Genomic DNA, 17,129 nt, shown 5'->3' on the forward strand with positions numbered 1-17,129 from the left:
TGCTGGGGCTGCAGGGCAGTTCCTTCATCTGTGCCTTGCACTGGGGGAGATTTGAAGGCACAGTAGGCCACATGCTCCTGTGTGGGTTAGAAAGGCAGAAGGAGAATACCTGGGACACACCTGAAAGTTCTCCACTTCCAGCATTCAGTTGGCGTTCTCCCCTGAGAAGCACTTGGAAATCTGTGGATCGTCTCCTTTTTCCACGTGATTCAACCCCCGCTGTTGCAGTTTCTTCCTCTTATTAGTCAGGGATCATGTGGTAAACCGGATGATGCTCCATAGCCAATCAGATTTGACTGCGTGAGGGCAGGTGAGGGCAATGCAAATAAATGTGTGATTTGCAAGGAGTACAGGGAAGCAGAACTGTTCTTTGGCACCTGGAAAAGAAATGCTTTTGCAAACCTGTGGCCCTGACAAACACACCTTTCCTTACCTCTGAACTGTGGCTAGTAGTCTATTCATCCTGCCTCCCTGCTCCTCAAACCACTAGTGGCAGCTTCCGTCCATATCCCCCTCTGCCCCTGCTCCTTGCGAAGAACCCAGAACAAGCGCCCTCCTGTACTCGGCCTTCCGAAAGATGTGCGGGGGAATTGGTGTTTATTATTTCAAAACCAGGTTGTTAGTGCTCTGAAGCAAGATCAATGTTTGTGTGCAGCGCCCAAGATCAATGGCCTGGTGGGGGAGGGCTCTGCTGCTCTGGTCGATGATGCTGATGATTAATTAAGACCTGAAGAATCAACATCGCTATCTCTGCCCATAAATTTAATTGCAATCCGTATACAGTCAATAAGCTGAATCCATTCTAGTTCCCTCTGCCTGCGGGTGGGGTGGGATGGGGGTGCAGGTGGGCACGTGGCGCGTCCCGAGCCGGGAGGAGGGGGGAAGCAGTGTGGATGAACCCCTTTTCAACAAGGAGGGACTCGCTGTGCAGGGGAGGAGGGGTAGGGAGCTATGGGGCAGCCCCTCGCTTCCATTGCAGGCTTTCCTCAGAGGGCCTGGTGCAAACGGAATGAATGTGTAGGGCTTATTCTTTCAGCTCCAGACCCTCTCGGGTGCTGAGATCATGCTCAGAGGCCTGGAGGGGGGAGAGGGCCTTTTCTGTGGTGGCTCCTCAGCTGTGGGGCTTGACACCATTATGCAGCTTCTGGAAATTGCTGAAGAGACACCTCTTTACCCTGACTTTTGACACTTGTGGTGTATGGTTTACGACCCATCTTATCTTTATAATTGTAAATTGTTTGTAATAGTTTTTAATACAGTACTGTGTTTTAATGCTGTATCCTGCCCAGGGGCCTTACAGTGAAGGACAGGTCATTAATATGATCATAATCATCATCATAGCAATAACAGCAGCAACCCTGGGTCCTTCTGGATGTCTTTCAAAATGGAGCACTCAGGATGGTATTCAGATGGTATCGGGGAAGTTATCCACTATCCCGCTTTCAGTAGTGTTCTTGCCTGCAGGCGTTTTGGGGCATCCATACTGCTTCCTTGCCAATCCACGCTCACCCTGTACCTTCCTCCTGGAATCTTGTAACATTTAATGCCCAAAACGCACCGGCTTACTTTCTGTTGCACAATAGTTGTGTGAGCGTCCCTCCAGATGCCAATAGCATGGGGAAAACATTGCAGAGCTACTAATAAAGCAGAATGCGGAATGCACACCCACCACTATTGATGCTTTTATTGTGTCAGTGACGTGTTGCAGAATCTCCCTGCAGAGCCTCTACCAGTCGGGAGTGTAGCTCCTGCCTGTCTGCTGCAATGAGAGATTAAGCCATAACTCACCCCCCGCTCCACCATGAGTTGAAGGGAGATTTGTTTGGGGGGTGGGAAGGAATCTTTGCACATAGCTTTGACTCTAGTAAACAATATACAGCAGTACCTTGGTTTACGAACTTAATCCATTCCGGAAGTCCATTCTTAAACTGCAACTGTTCTTAAACTGAGGCTTCCCGCCGCCGGTGCCCTTCCAGCGTTCGGCTTCCATTCTTAGACCAAGGTAAAGTTCGCAAACCAGGACACTACTTCTGGTTTTGCAGAGTTCGTAAACTGAATAGTTCGTAAACAGGGCTGTTCTTAAACTGAGGTACCACTGTAGTTTTAAAACTTGCAGCAGCACAACCGGGCATCTTCCTCTGCCCCAGCTGCAACAGAACATGTCTCTCCTGTATGGGCCTCTACAGCCACAGCAGGTGCTCTAACCTTCCGACAGTTTGACTTCACTCCTCCATTGCCTCCCGAGGCAGACAAATGCCAACCAACTGTGTGCTGACAGAGACTAGGAAGAGAGGGCAAAGGGCATCTAATCCAGCCTCCCGTATTCTCAGAGACAGGACCACCAAAAAAGCCAAATCGAAGTAGCAGTGGAGGCTGATCCATTTAGGCAACCGGGGCATTCAACCCTCCTAGGCTACCCTCAGCCAGACCCATCTGCCTTACAACCAACACAGAAGATAGAACTGCTTGTCAGCTTCCTCCTCCCCAGTCTCAGCGTTGCCCCTTGTAGAAGTCAACAGGGAGGATGGGGACAAAACTAGCATGAGTTGTCCCTGCCTCTCGCCCCACCTGTCCCAATGGGCACCAGCCGCCCCTGGTCCGTAGCTTAGGGGGGCAGCAAATTCTTTGCACCCAGAAGGCCCCCTGCCTTTATAAAAGGATCAGGCTACAAGTCATGGAGAAGCCCCCTCTCTGCCTGAGCTCCCCCAGAGAGCCACTGCCGGTCAGAGTAGGCAATACAGGGCTTAGATGAACATGTCTCGCCTAGTGTAAGGCAGCAGCTTCCCATTGCTCTTCCCTCCCCGCTTCTGGAGAACCGTCTGTTTCTCTTGCACACTCAAGCTTTTATCTCCCCTGGAGAGCCAAGTCCTAATCCAGTGTTTAGACTCTTAACTGCGAAATGAGAAGTTTGCTGAGGTGCCGCCTGCGAATGTCGTTCTCTTTCTAAATAAGCTCTGCACCCCTGGACCGTTGCCTCCTGCAAGGCTCAGTTCTGGGGGGTTGTGTGTCATCAAATGCCCCGCACCTTGCGGGCTAAAGCTTCTCCCCCCATCCCAGAGAGCTGCTGCACAACCAAAGATGGCAATTGACACGCTGAGCGCCGTCTTATAGCGAGGCCTTTGGGGAGGGGTGGGTCGTTCTCCTGCTCTGTGTCTCAGATGACTCCCTGGCCGATCTCCGCATGCCAGCCAAGTTTTTCCATGCCAGGGGGAGCCTCCTCTCCCTCCTCATGGCCATATTTGGAATTTGAGCGTGGGGCGGACCAATCCTCCGTCAGTCTACTGATTTTGGGTTGAATGGGAGCTGCAGGGAAGTTAGCAAGCAAAGGCTGGGTCACCTAGTCCCTTCCCTCGTGTCGGTGTGCATTTGTGCTTTACCCTCGGCGTTTGGTGTTGTCAGAGGCACATATATCCTTGTTAAATGTGGAGGTGTGCATTCTGGTTTGCACTGTAAGGCTGCCGTGTATTTACTAAAGCTACAGAATCATGGAATTGTGGAGTTGGGAGGGGAACTCCAAGGGTTATCTACTCCACCCCCTGCAATGCAGAAGAGTTTGGGTGATGCCTCTTTTCTCCTCTATGCATCTCTCTCTCTCTGTGTGTGTGTGTGTGTGTGCGTGCGTGCGTGCGTGTACTAGAATAATAGAAGTGTCGAGATGGAAGGTACCTCACCTAGTACAACCTACAATGCAGAAATCACAACGTGAAAATCCCAGACAGGTGGCCCTCTGACCTCTGTTCAAAAATCTCCAATGAATCATAGAATTGTAGAGCTGGGGGGGAATGCCAGGGGTCATCTAGTCCAACCCCATGCAGTGCAGGAGGAATACTGGTAGTTTAAAATTCCTGAACAGATGACCACCTCCAGTGAAGGAGAGTCCATCACTTTCCAAGGGAGCCCGTTCCACGTTGGTTGGCTCTTGCCATCGGGAAATTCCTCCTACATTTCAGTTGGAATCTCCTTTAAGAAGGTAAGAACCTTCTGGGTCAGGCCCATCTAGTGGAGCCTCCTCCTCTCACAGTGGCCAACCAGATGCCTGGGGTCAACCCCCACATGAGCCCTCTCCCCCCGTGATCTCCAACAACTGGCATTTGGCAGCATCATTGCCTCTAGCTGCGGAGGCAGGGCATCGGCATCGTGGCTAGTAGCCATTGATAATTTGACTCCCGTCGGTTCGGGTCTTGCCTCTGGAGCAGCAGAAAACAAGCTTTCTGCATCTTCCATGTGACAGCCCTTCAGATATTTGATAAGTCTTTTTTCAAAAAGCCGCAGGAGAATGTTTTCGGCAGAAAACCCCTGTGGCTTTGTTTTCTTGCGTTGTGCTGAAGTTGTAGTTCCTTTTGTGCATCTTCATGAAAGATGGGGAGGGTTGCTGTTTCCTGTTGATATGGTTATTAGCAGGGCGAGAACATTTAACCATTTTTTAAAAAGTGTTGGCTTTCCTGTATTTCTAATTCCTAATGCTTTTTTTTTAAAAAAAGAAGAAGCTGGTGGTATGTATCAAAGTCTTTGAAAAAGCCACGAGAGAATCTTTTGGCAGAGAATTCCTGTTGCTTCTTTTCATGTTTGTGCTTGAAAAACGAAACTTATAATTGGGCAGTAGATGGCATGCAAATATCTCCAAAGGGAGCCCAAGGAGAAAATTCAGAACAAAATAGTAATATATTACAGACGGTAGTTAAAACCAGCAAAATAAAAACTTCACAAAACAATTGGCCATAAAACCTGGATAAATAAAGATGTATTGATGTGTTCTAAGATGATGCCGGCTGTGACACACAAACACATTTTTAAAACCTGTATGTACTTTTAAAACTTGTATGATTAACCTACAGTCTACAGCCATGAATTCATATAGTGGGGCCTCTATGTACAGAAGCAGTCTACCTTAAGGGTGTCGAACTTCCAAGAGACTGCAGTCCACTCCCACTCTAAATAAACTGGCAGTGATCTACCCATTGGATTGACTGGAGCTGTTGAGCTTCTTTTGGGGGAGGATCAGCCGAAGTTGTTGAGCTTTTTTTTTGGGGGGGGGGGAGATTCAGCCATAGTTGTTGAACATTTTTTTCCTTGCTGGGGGGGGGCGGGATCTGGGTCCCGCGATCGACCAGGTACATCCTGCGATTGACAGGTAGATAACAATCGACCTGTTGGCCACCCCAGATCTACTAGGTATTAGATGCAAACAGCAAGCTGTCACTGTCATCTTCGTCCTCTGTCTGTGAGCATCTGGCTTCTTCCTACTGCTGGAAGCCAATAATAGCTATCTCCTCTGTGAATTTCTCTAATCTTCTTTTAAATCCATCCAAGTTGGTGGCCGTCACTGCCTCCTGTGGGAGGGAGTCCCGTAGGTTAACAATGCACTACGGGGAGACGTTTATTTTGTATAGTCCTGGATCTTCAAACATTCCGCTCCACTGGATGAGCCTGCGTTCTGGTATCATTTCCCCCGCCCTGTGCTCTTCTCCAAATTCCAGCCGTGCTCCATTAATGGCCCTCTGCTTCTGTGCCACAGGCTATCCTGACCACCTGGTCTTTGCGGAGTTCCGGCGGCGCTTTGACGTCCTGGCCCCTCACCTGACCAAGAAGCACGGGCGCAATTACATCGTCACGGACGAGAGGCGGGTACGTAGGCTATTGAGGCCGAGACGTTGGGGGTGGGTGGGGGCGGCTGCATTTGCAATGGACAGTCAGGAAACGGGCCCAGAACTCTCTGGGCACTAACAGGGTCCTGCACTGCCTGCCTAAGGGTGGGGAGCAGCGCAGCTACGTCGGAAGCTGCCTTCCAGCAAACAGTTGAAACACCAATATATGTACATTCCAAATAGATGCCCAACGGAACATCATTTTATGAAAAGTTCCCTTTAAGATCATAACGCAATGTAAATTTAAACTACTTAGTCCACATATGTTCCCACTGCTCTGTCTGTAACTTATAACCATTTTTTTGCCCGTTTAATCAGTTGTTTTTTTTTAAAAAAAGCAACATACAATTTTTACAAAATTTGTATTATTTATTAAATTTGTATACTGCCCTTCATCCGTAGATCTCAGGACAGTTCACAACATAAAAATAGACGATAAAAACACAAAATTCATAATGGAAACAAGAACAAAACCAAAAGAGGAAGCTGTCTTATATAAAACCAGACTGTTAGGCTATCCAGACCAGTGTTGTCTACACTGACTGGCAGAGGCCCCCCCCCACTGGGTTTTGGTTAGCAGCCTCTGCCAGCCACACCTGGAGCTGCCCTTGAACTGCATGGAAAGCTGGCACTCTGCAGCTGGGCTGTCATCGCTGGGCTCCAGTTATTGGCTACACTTACCAGCATGCCTTCTGCTAATGTGGTTGCTAGTGCTTGATGCGCCTTTCTCTCCCCCCCCCCCTCCTAGGCTGTGGAAGAGCTCCTGGAGTCGCTGGAACTGGAGAAGAGCAGCTTCCACATGGGTCTGAGCCGGGTAAGACCAACCTGTGCGCCTTCAGGGAGGGGCCTCTCTGCTCACTTGGGGGGGGGGGCTGGGGAAGGGGCTGTGAGCAGGCTGTGAACTGTGGGCTGTGTCCCCTCCAGGTGGGAGGATTGGGAAGGGGGTGTCCAGAGAAATCCGATCGTGTGGGCAAAGGCACACTTCTTTGCAAGGCCCTGGAATCAGTTGATGCTCAGAGCCTGCAGGGCAGGTGAATTTGGCTTGGCTGGAACAAGCCTTAAAGGCTGAGTCGGAAGGACTGGCGGGGCCTACTCCACGTTTTGGTAACTTCCAGGCTAGACTACTGCAACATACTCTATGTGGGGCTGCCCTTGAAGATGACTTGTAAACTTCAGTTTGTCCAAAATGCAGCAGGCATTTGGCAGTGCCTTCGTCCTCAGAAGCTTGGGTGGTGGCGGCCTAGGGGGAGAGGGGCTTCTCTGTGGCAGCCCCTTAGCTGTGGAGCTCCCTCTTCACAGAGGTGCACCTGGCACCTTCCTTATACAGCTTTGGGCAAAATCCTGAATACGCACCTCTTTCCCCTGTCATTTGACACATGAGGTGTATGTTTTTAGGACTCGACTTCTTTGTATGGTTGCAAATTGCTGTAAATTGTTTTCAATATTGTTTTTCATGCTGTTAAAAAAACCCAAGACCTCACAGTGAAGGGCGGGTAATAAATGAATAAATGATTGGGCCTAGAAACATATATCTTTTTTTGCAAACAGAAATGCAGATGGTTGGGAGCTACATTCTCTGGCATCCCCCTCTGCACCCTTCTAGAATATGCACAGTCTGGCATGACTTGCCCTTAGGACCGAGCTGTGTGTGTGTGTGTGTGTGTGTGTGTGTGTGTGTCTTGGTACCTCACTGGACAGGAGTCACCAGTGTCACAGGGCAGAGGACGCAGCTGCTGCAGTGCCAGTTTCTGGGCTGCTTTTGGTTCACCGGAGAGGGGCCTCTCTTTCTCCTGTAACTCGGTCAGAGCTGTGCCACTGCCGGCTGCCTCACTGCTGGCTAATGCGAGGGGACAGACTTGCCCGGCGTGGGAGGGGAGGAGGAAGCGAAGGTTTGTCACAACAATTTGGCACGCTCCGGGAGCCTGTGGATTCAAAGTGAGCGGAGGGCAGGCTTGGCTGAGCTGGGCACGTACTTCCCTGCCTTCCTTCCCCACCCCCGTTCGAAAGCTCCAAAGTGAAATTAGCCTCTGGTGCTGCTGCTCAGAGCAGGGGCTGGGCAGCTCACTGGGTGGTTGGCTCCCAAATCCCCCTCAACAGAAGCAAGGAGGGGCTGCAGAACTTGCGGGGTCTGTGGCTACACTCTGCCGCCATGGTCAGAGGCAGTGATTCCTCTGAATACTCAATACTGGTCATTGGGAGCCACAGGAGAGGGGAAGTGCTCTCCCCTGCCTTCCTGGTTTTTGTTTTGTTTTATTAAAAAAACATCATTTGTTGAATTCTTTCAATATATAACAACAAAATACAGATATATCCTACCCTAACCCAGAGCATGGTTGTCACAGTGGTCTGACTGGGCTACTTCAGAGTAACGACTCCACACAGCTCTGCATTTTATCCTTTTATTGGTGCTGTGTATTTACAGTGCTAAAGGCACTTCAGTACCTCCGAATGGAGTTTGGCGCGTTCTTCTCCAGCATAAAAGCTTGGGGAGACCCAGCCTCTTCCCCCGACGTTTTTTGCGCAATTCCGGAGTCGGTGGGATTGGCCTTCCCCCCTTGCTCCCCCCTTCCTGTCCCACCTTGGGCAATGGCTCTGCTACCTTGCCTGAGCCTCGGACACCACTTCCTGCTTCTCCACTTGAGTCGGAACTCTCCCTGCTTTCCCCAGCACTCGGAGATGGGCTGGAACTCAAGATGGGAGGGACCTCCCGACATCCCCTGTCCCTCACAATGGTGTTTAGGCAATGCATACACAATAGCAACCAAATAATGTAAGTTCTTCTCCCACGGAGAGTGCTGTTCTGCTTACGGTAGTTCCTGCTTGTGAGTTTCTCATTAAGGGCGTCTGGTTGGCCACTGTGAGAACAGGATGCTGGACCAGATGGGCTCATTGGCCAACAGTCCACCTAGCTCAGCATTGTCTGCCCATATTGGCAGTAGTGGCTCTCTGGCGTTCCAGGCAGTGATCTCTTGCAGCCCGACCGGGAGATGCCACTGGGACTTGAACCTGGGACCTTTCGCGGGCCAAGCAGGTAGCTCCACCACTGCTGCTGCAGCTCGTCCCCTAAAGATAAAGATTCTAGGCCTCATGGTTTTGAATAGAGCGCTGTGAATTGACCTTCCCACTTTCTCCTTCCATCTTCTCTCCCACCCCCCTCGAAAAGGTGTTTTTCCGGGCAGGGACGCTGCCCAAGCTGGAGGAGCAGCGGGATAAGCAGATGAGCAGGAACATCACGCTTTTCCAGGCAGCCTGTCGGGGCTTCCTTGCACGCCAGCAGTTCAAGAAGAGAAAGGTATTCTGGGGGTGGGGCAGCGGGAGCCCTTAGAAGTCCAGGAGGGGGGTGGAGGAAGGGGAATTACGGTAGTGTCAGCCTGCCTCCGTGTCTCTGTCTGTCTGTCTCTCTCTTACACACACACACACACACACACACACACACACACACCCTTGCCACCCCTCTTGCGTTTACGTCTCATGCTGCCGGCCTCCTTGCTTGGCCTAAAATGGGCAGCTGTGCCTCCCACAGGCACTGGGCAGAGGCCCAGGATTGCAAGCTCTACACAGAGCACAGCTGGGAACTCCCCAAGTTTGGGGAAGAGGGATCTTTAATCCTCTAGCAGGTATGGAGTCTCAGTCTCTCTCTCTTTCTCTCTCTCTCTCTGTATGTGTATGGGTGCACACGTACATTTTATATCTCTGTGTGTATGTTTTTTTTGGGGGGAGATGTCTCTCATGACATTAGGGGGCAGCTGTGAGGGTCCCCTCCATCCCTAGGAGAAGACGAGGAGGGCAAGTTCACCTTCTTCCAGGCATGGGATGGGAGTCCTGGGGGTGGGGAAGGAATCCGGCAGGGGCTCTAGAACAGAGGGACAAGTTTGTCTCTCTCCGTTGGGTTGGGATGGGGTGGAGTGTAGGAACATCAGAAACTGCCTTAAGCTGAATCGCACCCATGTGTTCATCTAGTTCAGGATTGCCTTCACTGACTGGCAGCAGTGGCTGTCTGGACTTTCATGCAGGAAGGAGGTTCCTAGCCTCTCTCCCCCCCCCCCCCCAAGATGCTGCCAGGAATCGCAACTGGGGCCTTCTGCAGGCGAAGCAGATGGCTCTACCACTTGGCTGCAGCCCTTCCCCTTAAAAAAAAAGATTCCAGTCCTCATGGTTCTGAATAAAGAGCTGATTTAAATGCGAAGCTGCCATAATCATGCAGTCAGCTTCATCTTGCTCAGTGTTGTCTACACTGACTGGCAGCAGCTCTCCAGAGTTTCTGGCAGAGAGTCTCCCCCCCCCCCAAGGGTTGAACCAGGGACCTTCTGCATGCAAAGCAAGCAGCTCCAGACGGAGCTTTCCTGTTTTGCTTGGGGGTGGGGGTGGGCGGGGGAGCTCTTTGCAGCGGCAGGGCGGGCAGAGGCCGTTAGCGTGCAGATTAAAGAGCTGTGTCAGCTCCTCCGCTTATTACCGAGTGCATAAACGAGACGGCCAAGCGGGCCCAATGTTTTCGGCAAGATTAGGCTTTATGGCCAGGGTTGGGGGGGGTGGCTGCTTTGCCAGCGGGAAACAGTAATAAAGGAGACGGAATGATGACTAATTTTAAGATGGGAAAGCGTAACTCCCTTTCTTGCCTGCAGATTCTCTTCTCTCCCTCCCTGACTCTCCCCAACTTGTAGCCTCGCAGAAGAGTCCAGGAACACCCCCACATGCCCCCTCGCATTAGGCTTTCAATCTGTTTTGTATTTCATTGCATTTTTTTTAATCCCACCTCTTTCTCCAAGGAGCTCTAGGTGGCATGCATGGTTCTCCCACTCCCCCTTTAATTCCCACAACAACCTTGCGAGGTAGGTGAGGTTGAGAGAGGCAGGAACTGGCCCGAGGTCACACCCAGTGGCCAAGTGGGGATTTGAACTCTGGTCTCCCAGGCCCTAGTCTGATGCTCCAACCACTGCACCACACTGATCCACAGGCCGAGGTCTCCCATTGTGGAAGTGTGTGTGTGTGTGGGGGGGGGGTAGCTGCTGTTTCCAGGAGGGTTATATTGACAAGGTGTCCTCTTCTTCTTTCTCTCCCCCCCTCCCCCCCCAAATGATGCAGATCCAAGACCTGGCCATCCGCTGTGTGCAGAAGAACATCAAGAAGAACAAGGGGGTGAAGAACTGGCTCTGGTGGAAACTCTTCACCACCGTCAGGCCTCTCATCGAAGTTCAGCTCACAGAGGACCAGATCAGGGGCAAAGATGTGCGTACGATCTCTGAGTAGCCTTATGCTGAGTCAGGTGATTGGTCCACCTGGCTTAGTGTTGCCTGCACTGACTAGTAGAAGCTCTCCAAGCTTTCAGGGAGGGCTGTTATTGTCGTTACATTTATATCCCACCTTTCCTCCAAGGGGTTTATCGTCTGGCATTGTGTCTACATGCAAGACTTGCTTTTGCCAACATCAGGGGTGGACAAGCGTTTTTAGCCTGCCCTCCGGATCCAGAAACGGGCCATTTTTTAACAGTGGGGCAGGGGGCCACCCACCTGTTGGTCACTTGGCATCATATGATGCCCGGTGATTTCAAATTTCAAGCCTGGGAGCGAGCACAGGCTTATCTCTGATCTTGGCGCTGTCCAGCACTGAGATCAGTGATAAGCTTCTCCTGCCGCCGCTGCCTTTTACCATCAAAGGAAACAGGTTAATCTCCAATCTTAGCCCTGTGTTGTTTAGCTCCAAGTGTTGCGTCTAATGCTAGTCCTACTCAGAGTAAACCTGAAGTTAATAGACACAGCTAAAGCCTGCAGTGGGTTACTTGCAGTGGGTCTACTCTGAGTAGAGCTTAGTTGGCTACAACGCCGAGATTGGAGGGAAGCAACCCCCTTATCTCTAATCTTGGCACATAGCACTATGTTCAGGGAAAACGGTTCTCTGCACCTGACATCCTGTGACATCAGGTGACTGACAGGTGGGTGTGCCCGGAATGAGCTCTTGGGCCAAATTCAGAGGCTTGGAGGTTCCCCAACCCTGACCTGTTTAGTAGCAATTATCTCACCTGCCAGAGCACCAGAAGCGTCTGAGGTCTGCCCTGATTGCCAGGTATTTAACTGGAGGATCATTGTAGCAGGGACTTCTTTTTTTCAACTCCACACTAGAGCAGCTAAAACATCACCAAATAGTGTGCAAGCTTCTGAGTCCTCCAGAACTCTTAATCCCCGGCTAATTAGTAAACAAATCAAAGGAGCGGGGCGAGGAAGAAAGTTGCCTGGTGGTGAAGCCACTAGTCTGCGTCTTGTAAGAGCCTTGAGGGAGGAAGCAGCAGACACACAGATGAGGCTTAGATGGTGCAGGGCAGGTTCCAGGTTGCCCCAAGGCCTTTTGGGAGGGAGAAACACACAGCAGCTCATTTCCCTGTCTGGAGATTAAAAAACAATTGGCCTGTTGCTCAGGTCTGTCTCTATCCTTGGATGAAACACACAGGCTTCCCAGAGTCTCAGGGAAGGGTCTTCCCCCCACCTGCTCCCTGATCCTTTTTAATTGAGCTCCTTCTGCATGTCGTTCTGCGTCTGAATCGGAAATGTTTTAAATCTACTTTAATCATCCCGTCGCTTGTGTGTTTGCCTCCCTGGACTTAGTTGGGAGGGCAGGTGGGATATTTCTGAAGATGGTCATAATAACAATCATGGATCTAAGCAGGTCTTTCTCTCTTGATTAACACTGTGGCTCCAAATCCCAAGGCAGGGGCTCTTGGGACTTGGTAGCTGCTGCTGCTGCTACTGCTGCTTGGCAGCCTTTGGCCTGACCTTGCCTTTGCCTTCTGAACAGGAGGAAATCCAGCAGCTGAAGAGCCGGCTGGAGAAGGTGGAGAAGGAGAGGAACGAACTGCGACTCAGCAGCGACCGCCTGGAGAGCAAGGTGAGATGGTTCCCAGGACCCCCCAGCTCTCGTCTCTTAAACGTGCCTTCAGTTCCAGCCCCGGAAACGTGTGCTAGGAGCTGTATGGAAGCAGGGTGTAGGGCAGGAGGATCCAGGATACTTAGAGCCAAGTCAGGAGCTGCACGCAGCAACCCAGGACTTAGTGCTGCAGGATCCATCCTTTGCAGACACACCTTTAACCCAGACAGGCAGCCGGAGAGCCATTTCTTTGTTGGTTTGTTTATACCATGTATTTGTAGGGTGGAGATGATGGGGGTACTGCTACTACTGTCGTCGTGACCTACTTTAGATCCGCTCACCCCCCAGCAGGGGTGGTGGTGGTGGTGGGGGGGAGAAAATCAAATAATTTTGCATTTCAAAGTGAACCTACCCCTAATCCAGATTTTCCAGTGTTGGTCTCCAGCCAAGGAATCTGCGCTAGAAAGGAATAAACGAGGGTAAAGTGCCCATAAAAAGGGCACATATTAGTGAAAGTGGTGTGCAAAATCCCATCCCTGCCACTTACTTTCCCCCGTCTCCAGATCTCGGAGCTGAGCTCAGAACTGACCGACGAGAGGAACACGGGAGAATCCGCTTCCCAGCTCCTGGACGCTGAGACGGCAGAGCGGCTGCGAGCAGAGAAGGACATGAAGGATCTGCAGGTCAGCCAAGTGGGGCAGAATCCAGGACCCTTTGCATTGGGGGGGTGAGGGAGGGTTAAGCAAGTGCCCCTCAGTCCCAACCCAACCTAGTCACCCCAAAGAAAGACTCCATGGTTGTCATTCAGCTTCCTGTGCCAGATCACTTGGGTTCCTGCGTGGCACTAAAGCCACATTCACACCATACATTTAAGTCAATATCATGCTACTTTAAACAGTCTTGGCTTCCCCCCAAGAAATTTGGGGGAGTGTAGTTTAAAGGTGCTGAGAGTTGTTAGGAGACCCCCTGTTCCCTTTCCCAAAGCTACATTTCCCAGAATTCCCTGTGAAGAGGGGTTGGTTGCTAAGCCATACTGGAAATTGTAGCTCCGAGAAGAGAGTGGAGGGTGTTCTAATAACTCTCAGCACCCTCAACAAACTACAGCTCCCAGAATTCTTTGGGTGAAGCCATGACAGTTTTGAAGTGGTATGATAGGGCTTTAAATGTATATTGGGTGGGTGAGGCCTAATTCTATGAGCACATGTCTCCCTGCCCTTTGACAGAAGTTTCCAAAGGTGGTTTCCGGAGATGATAATAATGTACTTTCCCAAAGGGATAATTTAATAATAAAAGAGCCACCAAATTGCAGCATAGAAATGGCTTTACAAACCTGACAGAATAAACACAACACAACACAACACAACAACACAACACAGAGGACTTTGCTTGCCCCCCCCAAAAGAGATCAGCCCTGGGGTGCCAGGTCAGCCTTTTTCTGAGTGCTGCTTCTGTTTCTCCATGATGTTTCTCCTCCCTCTGGAAAGCGGTGGTGGTCCTGAGCGCACAGGAGACTTGAGCGTTTGACCCCTGCTCAGGGGAGGTCCCTGAGGTTGCATTGGGTGAGCGCAGACATAGCAATAAATAGGAAACAAATCCCCCCAGGAAAGCAGCCTTGGGCTTCTGCCTGCTTGCCGAAGCTGCCAGCCTCCAGCTGCTGCAAACTCCCACCGTGTCCCCCCAAAGTATCTGAAGCCCACCTTGCAGTAACGCAGAGCTGGGCTGTCAGTGCGGCTGCCTCCCTTCTGGGGAACAGGATCCATGTCGAGACACGACAGGCGCCCACAATCTGAACTCTCCAGAAACCATTGCAGGCATTTTTGCTCCGACAAGCTTTCTCAGCTGGATGTCTCTCTGCCTTAAAGTGTTCACTTTGTCCCCCTTTAAAAACTATTTTTAGCTTTTTTTTTTTATTATTATAACCATTTGTGAATTGCCTTAGCATGGATGTAAAAGGCAGTTGAATAATGCAATAACAATGTTCGGGGCCCATCAGATCTCAGCCCTGCCTTTGGCCACCTGTCGTCGTCCTCCTCCTCCTGCACAGTAGTATCTCAGCGGGATCTGCCCCACTGGTGAAGTGGGGTCAGGGCAGCGGCCTTGCTGGCCCCTTGTGTGCTCTAAAATGGCTTGCCTCTTCTGCCTTCCAGGCCAAGTATGATGCTCTTAAGAAGCAGATGGACTCCATGGAGATGGAGGTGATGGAGGCCCGACTCATCCGTGCTGCTGAGCTCAATGGTGAGATGGACGACGATGACTCAGGTGAGCCACCCTAAGAAACATTCACATTCCCTGCTCCCTGTCTTGCTGTGTCCAGCTCTCCCATTCTCTGTCCATTCTCCAGTCCTTACTCAGGTTCTTTCTTTCTATCTATCTATCTATCTATCTATCTATCTATCTATCTATCTATTGAATTTATATGCCGCCCTATATCCGCAGGTCTCAGGGAGGTTTACAGAATAAAATTGGAATATAAAACCACAAAATACATAATCTTATTTGGCAGTAGACTGAATTATGCAAAGCAGACAGATTTCAGATAGCTCAAGCTTTGGTCTCTATGTTTAAAAAGTTACTAGCGACACGGGTGGCGCTGTGGGTTAAACCACTGAGCCTAGGGCTTGCCAATCAGAAGGTCAGCGGTTCGAATCCCCGCGACGGAGCTAGCTCCTGTTGTTCGGTCCCACCTAGCAGTTCGAAAGCACGTCAAAGTACAAGTAAATAGGTATTGCTCTGGTGGGAAGGTAAACAGCGTTTCCATGCGCTGCTCTGGTTCACCAGAAGCAGCTTAGTCATGCTGGCCAAATGACCTGGAAGCTGTACGCCGGCTCCCTCGGCCAGTAAAGCGAGATGAGCGCCACAACCCCAGAGTTGGTCACAACTGGACCTAACGGTCAGGACTACCTTTACCTTACAAGTCCTCAAGATTTGGAGAGGCTGGTCTGGAAACGTAAGTGTTTAGATTAGATGGAATAGTAGAGGACAAGGCTGTCAGTGGCAACTTGCCATGATGGCTCTGTGCCTCTGAATGCCACTTGTTGTGAATCGCAGGGGGACAGAGTGATCTAGCGCTCGGGTCCTGCTGGTGAGCTTCCCCTTGGGGCATCTGGTTGGCCACTGTGAGAACTAGTCTAGACTCACGCAGGGGTGGCCAACTTCCAGGAGACTGCGATCTACTCACAGAGTTAAAAACTGGCAGTGATCTACCCCCTTTTGGGGGGTCCAGGTCAAAGTTGCTGAGCTTCTTTAGGAAGGAGGAAAGCGACATTGAGCTTTTTTTAGGAAGGAAAGCCCTGTTTTTGGTGGTTCAGGTCATTTTAGGGGTGCTGGGCAAAGGTGTTGAGCTTTTTTAGGGGAGTCAAAGTTTTTTGACTCTCAGCTTCTTTGGGGGGGGAGCCACTGATCTACCACAGATGTCTGGTGATCTACCAGTAGATCATGATCTACCTGTTGGACATGCCTGGACTAGAGGATCCATTGGCCTGATCCAGCCAGACTCATCTTTTGTCCTTACGTTTTCATTTCTGAGCCCTACCCATCTGCCACCAAGTTCTTGCTCCACAAAGTGAAACCTGTGGTCGCCTGTGTCTGTGGCCTCAGGGATAAGGACAAGGTTTTTTCCCTCCCAGCTCATCCTTGGCCCCCTAACCTCTGTTCCATCTCTTCCCCCTTCTCCTTGCAGGCGGTGAGTGGCGCCTAAAGTACGAGCGTGCTGTCCGTGAGATCGATTTCACCAAGAAGCGCCTGCAGCAGGAGTTTGAGGACAAGCTGGAGGTGGAGCAGCAGGGCAAGAGGCAGCTGGAGCGACGGGTGAGTCTTCTCTCTGACACACAGTCACGTGCCCTCTCCTCCTCCTCCTCCCCCCTCTCCCTTCAGCACACCTTGATGTGCTGGGCACCGGGCAGCCCCTTCCTCTGTGCTGCCAAAGCACATCCCCTCTCTCTCAATTTCCCAGGATGCCTTGCTCTTCCCACCCCTTTTCTGCCACAACTTGTGACTATTTGGCTGGAGTTGCGTGCTCTTGCGAGGTGCTTTGTCCGGTTGTCTGTTCCATTTGAGTTTTTAAAAGCACCCTCCACTGTTCTGCTTTGCCGCCTCTGCTTTTATGGGCATGGCGTGTTGGCTGCTGGCACAGTGTGGCAACTTAGCTGCCGTTGCACAATGAGCCCCACCAACCTTCCCTCCTTTCCTCCTAAAATGGGGGGCGATTTTTGGCCAGACTTGGGCACCACGTAGGGAAGAAGGAAATAGGCCTGCCATTGCACTGGCCTGTGTCATGTGCCCCGTGACCCTATCTTGATTCTCCTGGGAACGGTTCGCTCTGTAAACACACTGGGAGATCCACTTGTTGTCTCTGGTAGTGGCACATATTAAATCTTTTGTGAGAGAGAAAGTGAGAGGAAGAGAGAGAGATTGGATGGGAGAGGGTTTTTTGGGTCGGGGGATTGTGTGGAGAGGGGCAGAAATTTGGACTAGGCCAATCGTCCAGTACCCTCCAAGCCCACAGATGGCTATGCTCTGCCTCTATGGTTAGATTTATTTACTTATTTTTATTGAATTTATATACTGCCCTATACCCGCAGGTCTTGAGGCGGTTCACAGAATAAAATCAAAATATAAAACCACGAAATA

General features: G+C 50.9%; 1 protein-coding gene across 14 annotated transcripts in view; it reads left to right on the forward strand.

Annotated features, from left to right (window-relative positions):
- The window catches only part of MYO18A (myosin XVIIIA), a 141,814-nt gene that overhangs the window by 84,721 nt on the left and 39,964 nt on the right, over window positions 1-17,129 (forward strand). For all 14 annotated transcript variants that reach the window (XM_035139736.3, XM_035139745.3, XM_088657898.1 and 11 more), the window contains 8 exons: window positions 5,516-5,625; window positions 6,394-6,459; window positions 8,809-8,937; window positions 10,728-10,871; window positions 12,432-12,521; window positions 13,064-13,183; window positions 14,648-14,759; window positions 16,180-16,307. In XM_035139736.3, the coding sequence (XP_034995627.2) occupies window positions 5,516-5,625; window positions 6,394-6,459; window positions 8,809-8,937; window positions 10,728-10,871; window positions 12,432-12,521; window positions 13,064-13,183; window positions 14,648-14,759; window positions 16,180-16,307 (899 nt within the window). The remainder of the gene's footprint in view (window positions 1-5,515; window positions 5,626-6,393; window positions 6,460-8,808; window positions 8,938-10,727; window positions 10,872-12,431; window positions 12,522-13,063; window positions 13,184-14,647; window positions 14,760-16,179; window positions 16,308-17,129) is intronic.

The sequence above is a fragment of the Zootoca vivipara genome, chromosome 14, assembly GCF_965207765.1.
Source record: "Zootoca vivipara chromosome 14, rZooViv2.hap1.1, whole genome shotgun sequence".
NCBI classification, from domain to species: domain Eukaryota; kingdom Metazoa; phylum Chordata; class Lepidosauria; order Squamata; family Lacertidae; genus Zootoca; species Zootoca vivipara.